The sequence below is a fragment of the Salmo salar genome, chromosome ssa17 (genome assembly GCF_905237065.1).
Source record: "Salmo salar chromosome ssa17, Ssal_v3.1, whole genome shotgun sequence".
NCBI lineage: Eukaryota > Metazoa > Chordata > Actinopteri > Salmoniformes > Salmonidae > Salmo > Salmo salar.
The window spans coordinates 70,366,997-70,384,902 of record NC_059458.1 but is presented as its reverse complement, the minus strand read 5'-3'; the positions used below and the strand labels follow the sequence as shown (position 1 = coordinate 70,384,902).

Genomic DNA, 17,906 nt, shown 5'->3' with positions numbered 1-17,906 from the left:
TGTGAACATTGTTACATATGAACATCTCCTCTGTGTTCCCCAGGTGTCTGCTGTGAACATTGTTACATATGAACATCTCCTCTGTGTTCCCCAGGTGTCTGCTGTGAACATTGTTACATATGAACATCTCCTCTGTGTTCTCCAGGTGTCTGCTGTGAACATTGTTACATATGAACATCTCCTCTGTGTTCCCCAGGTGTCTGCTGTGAACATTGTTACATATGAACGGCTCCTCTGTGTTCCCCAGGTATCTGCTGTGAACATTGTTACATATGAACGGCTCCTCTGTGTTCCCCAGGTGTCTGCTGTGAACATTGTTACATATGAACGTCTCCCCCTGTGTTCCCCAGGTGTCTGCTGTGAACATTGTTACATATGAACATCTCCTCTGTGTTCCCCAGGTGTCTGCTGTGAACATTGTTACATATGAACATCTCCTCTGTGTTCCCCAGGTGTCTGCTGTGAACATTGTTACATATGAACATCTCCTCTGTGTTCCCCAGGTGTCTGCTGTGAACATTGTTACATATGAACATCTCCTCTGTGTTCCCCAGGTGTCTGCTGTGAACATTGTTACATATGAACATCTCCTCTGTGTTCCCCAGGTGTCTGCTGTGAACATTGTTACATATGAGCATCTCCTCTGTGTTCCCCAGGTGTCTGCTGTGAACATTGTTACATATGAACATCTCCTCTGTGTTCCCCCAGGTGTCTGCTGTGAACATTGTTACATATGAACATCTCCTCTGTGTTCCCCAGGTGTCTGCTGTGAACATTGTTACATATGAACGTCTCCTCTGTGTTCCCCAGGTGTCTGCTGTGAACATTGTTACATATGAACATCTCCTCTGTGTTCTCCAGGTGTCTGCTGTGAACATTGTTACATATGAACATCTCCTCTGTGTTCCCCAGGTGTCTGCTGTGAACATTGTTACATATGAACATCTCCTCTGTGTTTTCCAGGTGTCTGCTGTGAACATTGTTACATATGAACATCTCCTCTGTGTTCCCCAGGTGTCTGCTGTGAACATTGTTACATATGAACATCTCCTCTGTGTTCCCCAGGTGTCTGCTGTGAACATTGTTACATATGAACGGCTCCTCTGTGTTTTCCAGGTGTCTGCTGTGAACATTGTTACATATGAACATCTCCTCTGTGTTTCCCAGGTGTCTGCTGTGAACATTGTTACATATGAACATCTCCTCTGTGTTCCCCAGGTGTCTGCTGTGAACAAGTACGACCCTCCTCTGGAGGTGGTGGCAGCCAGGGAGCACATGAGTCACATGGTATACCAGCTGATGCAGCCCCAGGTCATCTACGATAGGTAAAAACAGCAGGACCCGCCAACTACCCTGACTGGACTACCCTCCTCATAACATGACTTTCAGCCAATCAGAAGTCGATACGGTGAATATTCTAAATGAAGTTTACATACTAATTTAACTTGTGCTCGCAATCTTTAAAAATGAAGAAACCTAGCTTTTCTGACATTTATGCTCTATTCATACATCATAGAAACTGACCAATCCTCTGGCCTGGAAAAATCTGATTTTTCTGATTGGCTTGTTGTCCTGAACAATGGTAAAGTACTTCCTAGACTCTTTATCCTTGTGCTCTCCCTCTCTCTGAATGCTGTACTGTATCGTCCATGTGTTGCTGTGTGCGTGTGTCCCAGCACCCTGCCCAGTCTGGACTCTCCCTACCCCATGCTGGTGTTGACTGGGCCCCAGGCTTGTGGGAAGAGAGAGCTGGCCCACAAGCTCTGCCGAGAGTTCAATGACTTCTTCGCCTATGGGTGAGTCCCAAGGGCCAAATGGTACCCCATTTCCTACATAGTAGTGCACTACTTTTGGCAAGCTGTGGCCAAACTCTAAGTGCTTGTATGCATCCATAAATGCACACTATTCTGTATATAGTGCACTACTTTTGGCCAGCTTGCTTCTAGGATTTTGTGCTCATTGGAATAGACTTTATCAAAGTATGCAGTTACCTTAAATATGGGAAGGCCTGGTCACAGAGGTGAAGGCTAGGGTTAGGGTTATTGTTTAGGATGGTACTAAATATATTTCACTAGGATCCCCTCTGGTTCCCCATCCATAGATACATGATACTTCCACACTGTTAAACCAGATGTTCAATACTTCCAACACATGAGCAATGACGAGTGATAAATATCAAGGCTCCCCACCACGGGCAATAGAAGAAATATAGAAGCAGTAAGTAGTGGTATAGAGAGCACGTACACTGGAGCGCTGGAATCAAAAGAACATCTGCTGGACATAGCTTGTCTATGGCTCTCACCTTACGGCTGGTTTTAATAGAAACCTCTACACCAGGGTTCTCTAACCCTGTTCCTGGAGAGCTACCCTCCTGTAGGTTTTCACTCCAACGCTGTTCCTGGAGAGCTACCCTCCTGTAGGTTTTAACTCCAACGCTGTTCCTGGAGAGCTACCCTCCTGTAGGTTTTCACTCCAACCCTGTTCCTGGAGAGCTACCCTCCTGTAGGTTTTAACTCCAACCCTGTTCCTGGAGAGCTACCCTCCTGTAGGTTTTCACTCCAACCCTGTTCCTGGAGAGCTACCCTCAGGTAGGTTTTCACTCCAACCCTGTTCCTGGAGAGCTACTCTCCTGTAGGTTTTTACTCCAACCCTGTTCCTGGAGAGCTACTCTCCTGTAGGTTTTCACTCCAACCATGTTCCTGTAGAGACACCCTCCTGTAGGTTTTCACTCCAACCCTGTTCCTGGAGAGCTACCCTCCTGTAGGTTTTCACTCCAACGCTGTTCCTGGAGAGCTACTCTCCTGTAGGTTTTCACTCCAACCCTGTTCCTGGAGAGCTACCCTCAGGTAGGTTTTCACTCCAACCCTGTTCCTGGAGAGCTACCCTCAGGTAGGTATTCACTCCAACCATGTTCCTGGAGAGCTACCCTCAGGTAGGTTTTCACTCCAACCCTGTTCCTGGAGAGCTACCCTCAGGTAGGTTTTCACTCCAACCCTGTTCCTGGAGAGCTACTCTCCTGTAGGTTTTCACTCCAACCCTGTTCCTGGAGAGCTACCCTCCTGTAGGTTTTCACTCCAACGCTGTTCCTGGAGAGCTACCCTCAGGTAGGTTTTCACTCCAACCCTGTTCCTGGAGAGCTACCCTCCTGTAGGTTTTCACTCCAACGCTGTTCCTGGAGAGCTACCCTCAGGTAGGTTTTCACTCCAACCCTGTTCCTGGAGAGCTACCCTCCTGTAGGTTTTCACTCCAACGCTGTTCCTGGAGAGCTACCCTCCTGTAGGTTTTCACTCTAACCCTGTTCCTGGAGAGCGACTCTCCTGTAGGTTTTCACTCCAACCCTGCTCCTGGAGAGACACCCTCCTGTAGGTTTTCACTCCAACCCTGTTCCTGGAGAGCTACCCTCCTGTAGGTTTTCACTCCAACCCTGTTCCTGGAGAGCTACCCTCAGGTAGGTTTTCACTCCAACCCTGTTCCTGGAGTGCTACCCTCCTGTAGGTTTTCACTCCAACGCTGTTCCTGGAGAGCTACTCTCCTGTAGGTTTTCACTCCAACCCTCTTCCTGGAGAGCTACCCTCCTGTAGGTTTTCACTCCAACGCTGTTCCTGGAGAGCTACCCTCAGGTAGGTTTTCACTCCAACCCTGTTCCTGGAGAGCTACCCTCCTGTAGGTTTTCACTCCAACCCTGTTCCTGGAGAGCTACCCTCAGGTAGGTTTTCACTCCAACCCTGTTCCTGGAGAGCTACTCTCCTGTAGGTTTTCACTCCAACGCTGTTCCTGGAGAGCTACCCTCCTGTAGGTTTTCACTCCAACCCTGTTCCTGGAGAGCTACCCTCAGGTAGGTTTTCACTCCAACCCTGTTCCTGGAGAGCTACCCTCCTGTAGGTTTTCACTCCAACGCTGTTCCTGGAGAGCTACTCTCCTGTAGGTTTTCACTCCAACCCTGTTCCTGGAGAGCTACCCTCAGGTAGGTTTTCACTCCAACCCTGTTCCTGGAGAGCTACCCTCAGGTAGGTTTTCACTCCAACCCTGTTCCTGGAGAGCTACCCTCAGGTAGGTTTTCACTCCAACCCTGTTCCTGGAGAACTACCCTCAGGTAGGTTTTCACTCCAACCCTGTTCCTTGAGAGCTACTCTCCTTTAGGTTTTCACTCCAACGCTGTTCCTGGAGAGCTACCCTCAGGTAGGTTTTCACTCCAACTCTGTTCCTGGAGAGCTACCCTCCTGTAGGTTTTCACTCCAATGCTGTTCCTGGAGAGCTACCCTCAGGTAGGTTTTCACTCCAACCCTGTTCCTGGAGAGCTACCCTCCTGTAGGTTTTCACTCCAACGCTGTTCCTGGAGAGCTACCCTCCTGTAGGTTTTCACTCTAACCCTGTTCCTGGAGAGCTACCCTCCTGTAGGTTTTCACTCCAACGCTGCTCCTGGAGAGCTACTCTCCTGTAGGTTTTCACTCCAACCCTGTTCCTGGAGAGCTACTCTCCTGTAGGTTTTCACTCCAACCCCAGTTGTAACTAACCTGATACAGCTCATCATCCAGCAAATTATTAGAATCAGGTGCGCTAGATGAGGGTTGGAGCAAAAACCTACAGGACGGTAGCTCTCCAGGAACATGGTTGGAGAACCCTGCTCTACACACACACACACACACACACACACACACACACACACACACGCACACACACACTTCCATCTACATCACCAAACTCAGGGGAGGTCGCCCCATCCCACCCACACCAGCCTCTGTCGTCTCCAGAGCTAACGTAAAAAACAGTTAACATACTTACCCCTCCAAAATGACAAGAACCTGTTGATGTGGCCATGGAGTGCTCCACCTCACCTGGGTAGGGGAGTCGGAGTGTGTGTGTGTGTGTGCTTGTGTGCATCTAAGCGAGTGTGTGACACGTGTCCGTCTATATGTCTAGTCTGTCCGTCTTTCTGTCTCGGTGTGTTGAAATACCATTATGATCCTTAGGAGTTTTTGATTATTTTAAATGTTGGATTATTGTGCACTTGTTGACATTTACTGCATTGATTGATAGGAACATAAGCAATTCGCTGCAGCCATAACACCTGCTAAACTGTGAACATGACCAATGAAGTTGAGTTGCTAGCTTGAATGTATTGCTGTACTGTCATTGGAACCATTTGTCTCTTGTTGTCGCAGAACCTGCCATACCACCAGGGGTCCCTACTTTGGGGAAGAGGACGGGAGCGACTACCATTTTGTCACGGAGGAAGACTTTCAGAACATGATTCACATGGTACATGTTTGAGATTGACTACGTTGCTGTGTGATTGCGCAGAATTACTGATCAACAAATCACCTTGCATCCGTTGTGTGATCAACATTAGCGATTCTGCCCCTCGCCTTGCTCAAACTGATCCCCTCAAACACACTGATAGTGTGTCAGTCTCAGATTAATTTAAATTCTTTCCGTTGGTAAAGATAAAATGTGAAGGTAAAACAATCCATGGTTAGCCCTGTCCATGACACCACATACATATTCATCGTACTTCAGAATTTAAATATACAGTGTCTTCGGAAAGTATTCAGATCCCTTGAGTTTTCCCACATTTTGCTACGTTACAACCTTACAAATCCTTAGAAATCTACACACAATACCCCATAATGACGCAGTGAAAACAGGTTTTGAGAATTTTTTGCAAATGTCAACAAAAAAACAAACATTTTTAAATTAAGATTTACATAAATATTCAGACCCTTTGCTATGAGACTCGAAATTGAGCTCAGGTGCATCCTGTTTCCATTGATCATCCTTGAGATGTTTCTACAACTTGATTGGAGTCCACCTGTGGTAAATTCAATTAATTGAACATGATTTGGAAAAGCACACACCTGTCTATATAAGGTCCCACACTTGACAGTGCATATAAGAGAAAAAACTAAACCATGATGTCGAAGTAATTGTCCGTAGACCTCCGAGACAGGATTTTGTTGAGGCTCTGATTTGGTGAAGGGTACCAAAACATTTCTGCAGCATTGAAGGTCCCCAAGAACAAAATGGCCTCCATTATTCTTAAATGGAAGAAGTTTGGAACCACCAAGACTCTTCCTAGAGCTGGCCGCCAGCCAAACTGAGCAATCGGGGGAGAAGGGCCTTGGTCAGGGAGGTGACCAAGAACCAGATGGTCTCACTGACAGAGTTGTAGAGTTCCTCTGTGGAGACAACCATCTCTTCAGCACTCCACCAATCAGGCCTTTATGGTAGAGTGGCCAGACAGAAGCCACTCCTCAGTAAAAGGCACATGACAGCCCACATTTAGTTTGCCAAAAGGCACCCAAAGACTCTCAGACCATGAGAAACAAGATTATCTGGTTTGATGAAACCAAGATTGAACTCTTTGGCCTGAATGCCAAGTGTCATGTTTGGAGGAAACATGGCACCATCCCTACGCAGAAGCATGGTGGTGGCAGCATCATGCTGTGGGGATGTTTTTCAGCGGCAGGGACCGGGAGACTAGTCCGGATTGAGGCAAAGATGAACAGAGCAAAGTACAGAGATATCCTGGATGAAAACCTGCTCCAGAGCGCTCAGGACCTCAGACTGGGGCGAACGTTCACCTTCCAACAGGACAACGACCCTAAGCACACAGCCAAGACAACACAGGGGTGGCTTCGGGACAATGTCCATGAGTGGCCCAGCCAGAGCCCGGACTTGAACCCGATCGAACATCTCTGGAGAGACTTGAAAATCGCTGTGCAGCGATGCTCCACATCCAACCTGACAGAGCTTGAGAGGATCTGCAGAGAAGAATGGGAGAAACTCCCCAAATAAAGGTGTGCCAAGCTTGTAGCGTCATAACCAAGAAGACTCAGGCTGTAATTGCTGCCAAAGGTGCTTCAACAAAGTACTGAGTAAAGGGTCTGAATACTAACACTACTGTTCAAAAGTTTGGGGTCACTTAGAAATGTCCTTGTTTTTTAAAGAAAAGCACATTTTTTGTCCATTAAAATAACATCAAATTTAGCAGAAATACAGTGTTGACATTTTTTATGTTGTAAATGAGTATTGTAGCTGGAAACGGCTGATTTTTTATGGAATATCTACATAGGCGTGCAGAGGCCCATTTTCAGCAACCACCACTCCAGTGTTCCAATGGCACGTTGTGTTAGCTAATCCAAGTTTATCATTTTAAAATGCTAATTGATCATTAGAAACTCCTTTTGCAATTATGTTAGCACAGCTGAAAACGGTGGTGTTGCTTAAAGAAGCAATAAAACTGGCCTTCTTTAGTCTAGTTGAGTATCTGGAGCATCAGCATTTGTGGGTTCAATTAAAGGATCAAGATGGCCAGAAACCAAGACTTTCTTCTGAAACTTGTCAGTTGATTCTTGTTCTGAGAAATGAAGTCTCTTCCATGCGAGAAATTGCTAAGAAACTGAAGATCTGGTACAACGCTGTGTACTACTCCCTTCACAAAACAGCGCAAACTGGCTTTAACCAGAATAGAAAGAGTGGGAGGCCCCTGTGCACAACTGAGTAAGAGGACAAGTACATTAGAGTGTCTAGTTTGAGAAACAGACGCCTCACAAGTCCTCAACTGGCAGCTTCATTAAATAGTAACTGCAAAACACCAGTATCAACGTCAACAGTGAAGAGGCAACTCTGGGATGCTGGCCTTCTAGGCAGAGTTGCAAAGAAAAAGCCATATCTCAGACTGGCCAATAAAAAGAAAAGATTAAGATGGGCAAAAGAACACAGACACTGGACAGAGGAAGATTGGAAAAAAGTGTTCGGATCACAAAGAAGAACATTCGTGAGACGCAGAAAAAATGAAAAGATGCTGGAGGAGTGCTTGACACCATCTGTCAAGCATGGTGGAGGCAATGTGATGGTCTGGGGTTGCTTTGGTGGTGGTAAAGTGGGAGATTTGTACAGGGTAAAAGGGATCTTGGAAGAAGTAAGGCTATCACTCCATTTTGCAACCCCATGCCATACCCTGTGGATGGCGCTTAATTGGAGCCAATTTCCTCCTACAACAGGACAATGACCCAAAGCACAGCTCAAAACTATGCAATTACTATTTAGGGAAGAAGCAGTCAGCTGTCTATAATGGTGTGGCCATAATGGTGTGGCCTGCACAGTCACCGGATCTCAACCCTATTGAGCTGTTGTGGGAGCAGCTTGACCGTATGGTACGTAAGAAGGGCCCATCAAACCAATCCAATTTGTGGGAGGTGCTTCAGGAAGCTTGGGGTGAAATCTCTTCAGATTACCTCAACAAATTGACAACTAGAATGCCAAAGGTCTGCAAGGCTGTAATTGCTACAAATGGAGGGTTCTTTGACGAAAGCAAAGTTTGAAGGACACAATTATTATTTCAATAAAAATTCCTTATAACCTTGTCAACGTCTTGACTATATTTCCTATTCATTTTGCAACTCATTTCATGTATGTTGTCATGGAAAACAAGGACATTTCTAGGTGTTACCTCAAACCTTTGAACGGTAGTGTATGTAAATGTGATATTTCAGTTGTGTTTTTTTCATACATCTGCAAAAATTTCAAACAACCTGTTTTCTCTTTGTCATTATGGGGTATTGTGTGTAGACTGATTTAAATCAATTTTAGAATAAGGCTGTAACCTGACAAAATGTGGAAAAAGTCAAGGGTCAGCATACTTTCTGAAGGCACTGTTCATCCAGCCAGCAATTTATTTGTGCAAATGTGTGTAGCCTAGACTTGACAAGTCTTCTGGTTTTATTTTTGTAAGTAGTTCTCTTAACTCTAAAGGACAGTAAATAAATTATTATGTCATACTCAGTTATTGGCTACTTAAATATATTTCCTTATATCTAACATTTTTGACACTTCAAAGCACAAGAGTTATCACATATTCCCAAAGGAAGAACTCCTAGATATCCTACACGGGGGGGCCTGAGGTACTATAGAGTATGCCTGTCCGGCCACCTTTTTTTTAACTTGAGGCCCATTCATTTGTCTTTCTAAAGGTAAATATGTAAGCGCCCTGGGCCCTTAATAAATAGAGATCTCTCTCACAGTGATATTAGGAGGAAACCCTTTGAAGTGGGGATCCTAACTGTGCACACTATAAAGTACAGAGGAAGGTTCTCAGGTGAAGTGGGGATCCTAACCATGCACACTCTAAAGTACAGAGGAAGGTTCTCAGGTGAAGTGGGGATCCTAACCATGCACACTCTAAAGTACAGAGGAAGGTTCTCAAGTGAAGTGGGGATCCTAACCATGCACACTCTAAAGTACAGAGGAAGGTTCTCAGGGGAAGTTCTTCAGACTGAAACCCTGATGAAGACTGCTTGCTGTGGAAACCTGGCCAGCTTTTCCTTTTCTTTAGACAGACTCCCTGGATCATTCAGACCGCATCAGACCAGTTCAGATGGAGACCCTTCCTCCCTTACCACATACATATATCACAGACTCCCTGGATCATTCAGACCACGTCAGACCAGTTCAGATGGAGACAGAAACATACAGTGCATTCGGAAAGAATTCAGACCCCTTCCCTTTTCCACATTTTGTTACGTTACAGCCTTCTTCTTAAATGGATAAAATAAATCCTCATCAATCTACACACAATGCACTGAACATCCGACTCGTATGCCCAACCCCCCCCCCACACACACACACACACACACACACACAGCTCCATCCTGAAAATGGGCCTCAATCAGTAGGTCCTTGTGCTTGTTTTATTGTTCCAATTAGCCTGTCAACAGAGGAACGATAAGGGTGCTTTGTAATTTGGGCCTGATGGTTTCCAACCCTCTAATAAAAGTAGGGGGTGAAGTTAAGCACGACAAGTGTCGAGTTCCTGAGGGAGTCTCTCAATAGTCAGTAGGGCACAACTTATATCAGAACATCAACTAGAAATGTGATATCTAGAATGTGGGCATGAGAGCCTTACCAATTCTATGTGTTCCATTTCTATCTGAATATTGGGGAAAAGTGTAGCCTAACTTGAGAGTAGGCTACAGTCCTCAGAGCTGTCCGTAGTAGACGAGGGGTCAAAGGGAGCGGCTGTGTGAACTACAGGGTAGCAGGGTCAGGAGTTCACCTCACAGGTGGGGGACATTATAGCTGTGGTTGTTACTCTTCTCTGGACATAGCAGGGGTTGTGAAGGACCCATTAGGTCTATCGAAGACCACTTCCATTTTGGAATATGAATTTGACTCTTAACTAAGTAAATGTTGCATCCCACAATAGTTGACTGTCCCATTTTACAGCTTTCTGTTAACTTTTGTTTTCTCTCTTTTTGTCTCCCCCCGGTCTCCCTCTCTCCGTCTGTCTGTCTCTCCGTCTGTCTGTCTCTCTTTGTCTTCTCCCTCTGCTCCTCCATTCTCTGTCCTCTCTCTCTCAGGGTAAATTCCTCCAGACGATGCAGTATGCGGGCCACTGGTATGGTCTGTCTCGTGAGGCCATAGAAGATGTGGCCAGGGAAGGTCTGGCCTGCTGTGTGCACATGGAGCTGGAGGTGGGCATCAACACACACATTCACATAGCCCATCAGCATGACATTGAAAGGCTCATTTTCTCTGTACTGTTCTCCCAGGGCGTGTTCAGTCTGAAGAACAGCCACTTTGAGCCGCGTTACATCCTGATGATCCCCACAGACAAGGAGCAGTACGGCAGGCGGCTGAGGACCAGAGCCCTGTACACCCGGACCCAGATAGATACGGCTGTAGCCCGCGTGGATACATACGCCCTGATCAACAGAGAACGCCCAGGCTTCTTCGACAACGTCATCCCCTGTGGTACGTAGCTGATGATGATGCAGACCAGTATATAGAATATAGATATATAGGTATGCTGTGCCTTCAGAAAGTATTCATACCCCTTGACTTACTCCACATTTTGTTGTTTTACAGCCTGAATTCAAAATGTATTAAATATGTTTTTTTACACACAATACCCCTTAATGACAAAGTCAAAACATGTTTTTAGAAGTGTGATTATGAAATATAGAAATATCTAATTTACACATGTATTCCTACCCCTGAGTCAATACATGTTAGAATCAGCTTTGGCAGCGATTACAGCTGTGAGTCTTTGCACACCTGGATTGTACAATATTTACATTATAAAATTCTTCAAACTCTGTCAAGTTGGTTTTTGATCTTTGCTTGACAGCCATTTTCAAGTCTTGCCATAGATTTTCAAGCTGATTGAGGTGAAAACTGTAACTAGGCCACTCAGGTACACACACCCCTTGACCTTTTCCACGTTTTGTTGTGTTACTGTCTGAATTTAAAGTGGATTCAATTCAGATTTTGTGTCACTGGCCTACATACATTATGGGGTATTGTGTGTAGAACAGTGACACAAAATCTGAATAGAATCTATTTGAAATTCAGGCTGTAATACAAGAAATGTGTAAAAAGTCAAGAGGTGTGAGTACTTTCTGAAGGCACTGCAGGTATATACACTGCTCAAAAAAATAAAGGGAACACTTAAACAACACAATGTAACTCCAAATCAATCACACTTCTGTGAAATCAAACTGTCCACTTAGGAAGCAACACTGATTGACAATAAATTTCACATGCTGTTGTGCAAATGGAATAGACAACAGGTGGAAATTATAGGCAATTAGCAAGACACCCCCAATAAAGGAGTGGTTCTGCAGGTGGTGACCACAGACCACTTCTCAGTTCCTATGCTTCCTGGCTGATGTTTTGGTCACTTTTGAATGCTGGCGGTGCTTTCACTCTATTGGTAGCATGAGACGGAGTCTACAACCCACACAAGTGGCTCAGGTAGTACAGCTCATCCAGGATGGCACATCAATGCGAGCTGTGGCAAGAAGGTTTGCTGTGTCTGTCAGCGTAGTGTCCAGAGCATGGAGGCGCTACCAGGAGACAGGCCAGTACATCAGGAGACGTGGAGGAGGCCGTAGGAGGGCAACAACCCAGCAGCAGGACCGCTACCTCCGCCTTTGTGCAAGGAGGAGCAAGAGGAGCACTGCCAGAGACCTGCAAAATGACCTCCAGCAGGCCACAAATGTGCATGTGTCTGCTCAAACGGTCAGAAACAGACTCCATGAGGGTGGTATGAGGGCCCGACGTCCACAGGTGGGGGTTGTGCGTACAGCCCAACACCGTGCAGGACGTTTGGAATTTGCCAGAGAACACCAAGATTGGCAAATTCGCCACTGGCGTCCTGTGCTCTTCACAGATGAAAGCAGGTTCACACTGAACACGTGACGGACGTGACAGAGTCTGGAGATGCCGTGGAGAACGTTCTGCTGCCTGCAACATCCTCCAGCATGACCGGTTTGGCGGTGGGTCAGTCATGGTGTGGGGTGGCATTTCTTTGGGGGGCCGCACAGCCCTCCATGTGCTCGCCAGAGGTAGCCTGACTGCCATTAGGTACCGAGATGAGATCCTCAGACCCCTTGTGAGACCATATGCTGGTGCGGTTGGCCCTGGGTTCCTCCTAATGCAAGACAATGCTAGACCTCATGTGGCTGGAGTGTGTCAGCAGTTCCTGCAAGAGGAAGGCATTGATGCTATGGACTGGCCGGCCCGTTCCCCAGACCTGAATCCAATTGAGCACATCTGGGACATCATGTCTCGCTCCATCAGGAGCATGCCCAGGCGTTGTAGGGAGGTCATACAGGCACGTGGAGGCCACATACACTACTGAGCCTCATTTTGACTTGTTTTAGGGACATTACATCAAAGTTGGATCAGCCTGTAGTGTGGTTTTCCACTTTCATTTTGAGTGTGACTCCAAATCCAGACCTCCATGGGTTGATAAATTGGATTTACATTGATTATTGTTGTGTGATTTTGTTGTCAGCACATTCAACTATGTAAAGATAAAAGTATTTAATAAGATTATTTCATTCATTCAGATCTAGGATGTGTTATTTTAGTGTTCCCTTTATTTTTTTGAGCAGTGTATAATAGTACTTCAAATGGAAACTGTCTTCCACTTTGTTCCTGTATAACACAGAAACACACACACAGTACCAGTCAAAAGTTTGGACACAGCTACTCATTCAAGGGTATTTCTTTATTTTTACTATTTTCTACATTGTAGAATAATAGTGAAGACATCAAAACTATAAAATAACACTTCAGGTATCATGTAGTAACGATCTAAAATATATTTTGATTAGTTTTAGATTCTTCAAAGTAGACACCCTTTGCCTTGATGACAGCTTTTCACACTCTTGGTATTCTCTCAACCAGCTTCATGAGGAATGTTTTTCCAACAGTCTTGAAGGAGTTCCCACATGTGCTGAGCACTTGTTGGCTGCTTTTCCTTCACTCTGCGGTCCAACTCATCCCAAACCATCTCAATTGGGTTGAGGTTGGGTGATTGTGGAGGCCAGGTCATCTGATGCAGCACTCCATCACTCTCCTTGATCAAATAGCCCTTACCCAGCCTGGAGGTGTGTTTTGGGTCATTGTCCTGTTGAAAAATAAATGATAGTCCCACTAAGCGCAAACCAGATGGGATGGTGTATGGCTGGAGAATGCTGTGATAGCCATGCTGGTTAAGTGTGGCTTGAATTCTAAATAAATCACAGACGGTGTCACCAGCAAAACACCATCACATCTCCTCCTCCATCCTTCATGGTGGGAACCACACATGCAGAGATCATCCATTCACCTACTCTGCGTCTCACAAAGACAAGGTGGTTGGAACCAAAAACCTCAAATTTGGACTCATCAGACTGTAAATGTTGCGACAGTTCGTTTCTGGTAACAGAACAAAATAGTCAGCACATAGTGACTTCTGATTTAGCTGTACTTTAATTAATGCAAACACGTGCGTGGTATATGTGTGGTTCGTATATATACGGTCGCGCTGTTTTACCTCGCAGGGCAAAACAGAGAAGAGAGCGACACATCCTATTGTTCTCTCTTTTATACTGAGAGATATTTCCCGCTCAATGCTGGCCTGTCCGAGGGAGGAGGAGCGTGGTTTAAACTTGCTCCTCCTGTCGTCGGCGTGTAGGCTGATCCCAGCGTCGTGACGCACTTCCTGTTGCCGGTTGTAGTTCTTCTTGTCTTCAACAGTTGATTTACTCGTAGTTGATGTACTTAGCATAGCTTCCCCAGTATATTATAAAGGTTATGCATACAAATAGCCAGTTCAACCCTAACAAGACCAAAGGACAGATTTCCTCCGGTCTAATGTCCATTGCTTGTGTTTCTTGGCCCAAGCAAGTCTCTTCTTGTTATTGGTGTCCTTTATTAGTGGTTTCTTTGCAGCAATTTGACAATGAAGGCCTGATTCATGCAGTCTCCTCTGAACAGTTGATGTTGAGATGTGTCTGTTGCTTGAACTCTGTGAAGCATTTATTTGGGCTGCAATTTCTGAGGCTGGCACTGGAAGTCTGGAGCGTAGGGCTGGTACAACCCGTCCTGGTTGGATGCTCATTTTAGCCCGGCAAGTGCGGGGCGGTGGCACAGGACAAACTGGGCTGTGAAGGCGCACTGGCGACACAGTGCGTAGAGCCGGCGCAGGATATCCTGGACCGAGGAGACGCACCGGAGACCAGGAGCGCTGAGCCGGCACAATCCGTCCTGGCTGAATGCCCACTCTAGCCCGGCGCAGGCAACGAGCGCAACGGGCTGTGAATGCGCACTGGAGATACGGTGCAAAAAATGTTTTGGAGCTGCCTCTCGGGCTTCCGTTGTTGCCATGCTTATTCCTCGTAATGTCGCCGTTCTGCTCTCGCTGCTTCTATCTCCTCCATCGGACGGCGATACTCCCCGGCCTGCCTCCAGGGTCCATTCCCGTCTAGGATTTCCTCCCAGGTCCATTCGTCCTGACCACGCTGCTTGGTCCTTTGGTGGTGGTTAGTTCTGTAATGGCTGTCGTCGGAATGAGACCAAAGCGCAGCGTGGAAAGTGTTCATGATGTTTTATTTTCACCAAAAAACACTCAAACAAAAATAACAAAAATGAAACGAAAGCGCACAGTTCTGTCAGGAACAGATACGAAACAGAAAACAACTAACCACAAAACACAGGTGGGAAAAGGCTGCCTAAGTATGGTTCCCAATCAGAGACAACGATAGACAGCTGCCTCTGTTTGGGAACCATACTCGGCCAAAACAAAGAAATAGACAACATAGAATGCCCACCCCACATCACACCCTGACCTAACCAAACAGAGAACTAAAACGTCTCTTTAAGGTCAGGGAGTGACATGGTTTTAATGGTTCTTGTGATGGTTTTCACTCCATGCACCAACTAAAGCTTTCAGAGTTGACCTGTGTCCTACCATATAAAGAAACAAAAAATGTCTGGCCACAACCAAAGGTGCGTTCCTATTGAAACTACCTACAACTGTCCAGTGGAAATCTTACTGTTAAAAGTTCATGTTCTCTTACCCAAATAATGTTGTTGGCGTGTCCTTTATTCGTATTTGTGTCCAAAGCATAAATTAGAGAGAAAGAAAACCCCACCTCAAACTTGTATTTCAAACAGACCATTTAAAAAATGCTTGCTACTTCCTTACCGGCTAATATAGCCAATCAGTGGCCTACTCGCGTGAATATTTTTAATGACCGGTATACGCCCACACCATTCCAAACCAGAAAAGCTGCTTTTAACATACTTAATTACCATATTTTGGAAGGAAAACTATTTCACTCGTATTGTAATAAATGGTGGGTCATATTTCGGAGATATCTGGAAACGCTGGACAGTTACTTTAAGAGATTTATCTAAAGAATCTTATTTCTGGCGGGGTGTGTGTGTGTGTGTGTGTGTGTGTGTGTGTGTGTGTGTGTGTGTGTGTGTGTGTGGACACGACAGGGATGCGAAGAAAGATACGCAGACTTGCTGTACTAATGTATGGAGATTATTTTAATAGTGTGTGTGTGTTCAGATGAGCCAGTGGAGGCATACAGAACCCTGAGGCAGGTGGTGAAGGACTATCTGGGAGTGGAGGAGCAGGGAGGAGAGGACCAGAGCACCACAGACACCCCAGACAACACCTCCACGGGTGGGTGTGTGTTTGTGTGCATTACAGCACATATATGTGCGACCTAGTGTGTCATTAACGTGTCAGCATCTGTGACAGAGTTGAAGAGGGACTCCTTAGTGGACGAGGCGCCCCCAGCCCCCTCCACCAGGCCAGAGACAGTCTTTAAGTCCCACTCCGCTCCAGACATGGACCCCACGGACCACAACTGTAGGAAGTACTACAACAAGGTCCAGGCCCAGCTCACTCCACAGAAGACCTCAGCAGTGAGTCACAACACACACAAACACACACACACACACACACACACGTCAGTAGTCACCAACCCTGCACCTGGTCAACTATGGGATACAGGCTTTTGTTTCAGCCCAGCGCTAATTGTTTGATTCAACCAATCAAGGTCTTGGTGAACAGTTGATTAGTTGGATCTGACTGATCCAGTCCCGAGGAACCAGCTGTGTGCACTATCTGGCCAAACATTGATTCATCAACATAGTGTCAGGAAGAAAGAAAAAACAGCTGGACTGTATACCTGGAGGACAGGAGTCGTACACCTAGGGTCAGTAAGGCAGGGTATATTACAGGTAGTTTGGCAAACCTAGGTGAACCCCCTGTACCAAATCTATCTGCCTTGTGCTATTAATCACAATGATCTAGATCAGGGATACTCAACTCTGACCCCACGAGGTCCGGAGCCTGCTGGTTTTCTCTTCTTCCTGATCATTAATTGCTCACACCTGGTGTCCCAGGTCTAAATCAGTCCCTGATTAGAGGGGAACAATGTCAAACTGCAGTGGAACTGGCTCTGGTCCAGAGTTGAGGTTGAGGGATCTAGCCCAATCATCTGACTGATTGATATCAGGGTTGACATTGCTGAGCTAGATAACCTTATTCATCCACGCCAGTGTCATGTTTAAATACTGTATCTCTCTCTCTCTGGGCCGTAGGAGCTGGCCTCCATCCACAGACACAGCATCATGTTTAAATACTGTATCTCTCTCTCTGGGCCGTAGGAGCTGGCCTCCATCCACAGACACAGCATCATGTTTAAATACTGTATCTCTCTCTCTGGGCCGTAGGAGCTGGCCTCCATCCACAGACACAGCATCATGTTTAAATACTGTATCTCTTCTCTCTGGGCCATAGGAGCTGGACTCCATCCACAGAACAGCGTCAAGTTTAAATACTGTATCTCTTCTCTCTGGGTCGTAGGAGCTGGCCTCCATCCACAGATACAGAGTCATGTTTAAATACTGTATCTCTCTCTCTGGGCCATAGGAGCTGGCCTCCATCCACAGACACAGAGTCATGTTTAAATACTGTATCTCTCTCTCTCTGGGCCGTAGGAGCTGGCCTCCATCCACAGATACAGAGTCATGTTTAAATACTGTATCTCTTTCTCTCTGGGCCGTAGGAGCTGGCCTCCATCCACAGATACAGCGTAATGTTTAAATACTGTATCTCTCTCTCTCTGGGCCGTAGGAGCTGGCCTCCATCCACAGACAGCGTCATGTTTAAATACTGTATCTCTCTCTCTGGGCCGTAGGAGCTGGCCTCCATCCACAGATACAGCATCATGTTTAAATACTGTATCTCTTTCTCTCTGGGCCATAGGAGCTGGCCTCCATCCACAGACACAGAATCATGTTTAAATACTGTATCTCTCTCTCTGGGCCGTAGGAGCTGGCCTCCATCCACAGATACAGAATCATGTTTAAATACTGTATCTCTTTCTCTCTGGGCCATAGGAGCTGGACTCCATCCACAGATACAGAATCAAGTTTAAATACTGTATCTCTCTCTGTGCCGTAGGAGCTGGCCTCCATCCACAGATACAGAATCATGTTTAAATACTGTATCTCTCTCTCTAGGCCGTAGGAGCTGGCCTCCATCCACAGACACAGAATCATGTTTAAATACTGTATCTCTCTCTCTCTGGGCCGTAGGAGCTGGCCTCCAT

The 17,906-nt window shown here is 46.1% G+C and overlaps 1 protein-coding gene across 1 annotated transcript in view; it reads left to right on the top strand.

Moving 5' to 3' along the window:
- lrguk (leucine-rich repeats and guanylate kinase domain containing) overlaps positions 1–17,906 on the top strand; it is a 60,793-nt gene that overhangs the window by 8,479 nt on the left and 34,408 nt on the right. The window contains exons 10-16 of the mRNA XM_045700057.1: positions 1,219–1,325; positions 1,677–1,796; positions 5,163–5,259; positions 10,359–10,472; positions 10,551–10,752; positions 15,851–15,967; positions 16,046–16,212. Coding sequence (XP_045556013.1) covers positions 1,219–1,325; positions 1,677–1,796; positions 5,163–5,259; positions 10,359–10,472; positions 10,551–10,752; positions 15,851–15,967; positions 16,046–16,212 — 924 coding nt within the window. The remainder of the gene's footprint in view (positions 1–1,218; positions 1,326–1,676; positions 1,797–5,162; positions 5,260–10,358; positions 10,473–10,550; positions 10,753–15,850; positions 15,968–16,045; positions 16,213–17,906) is intronic.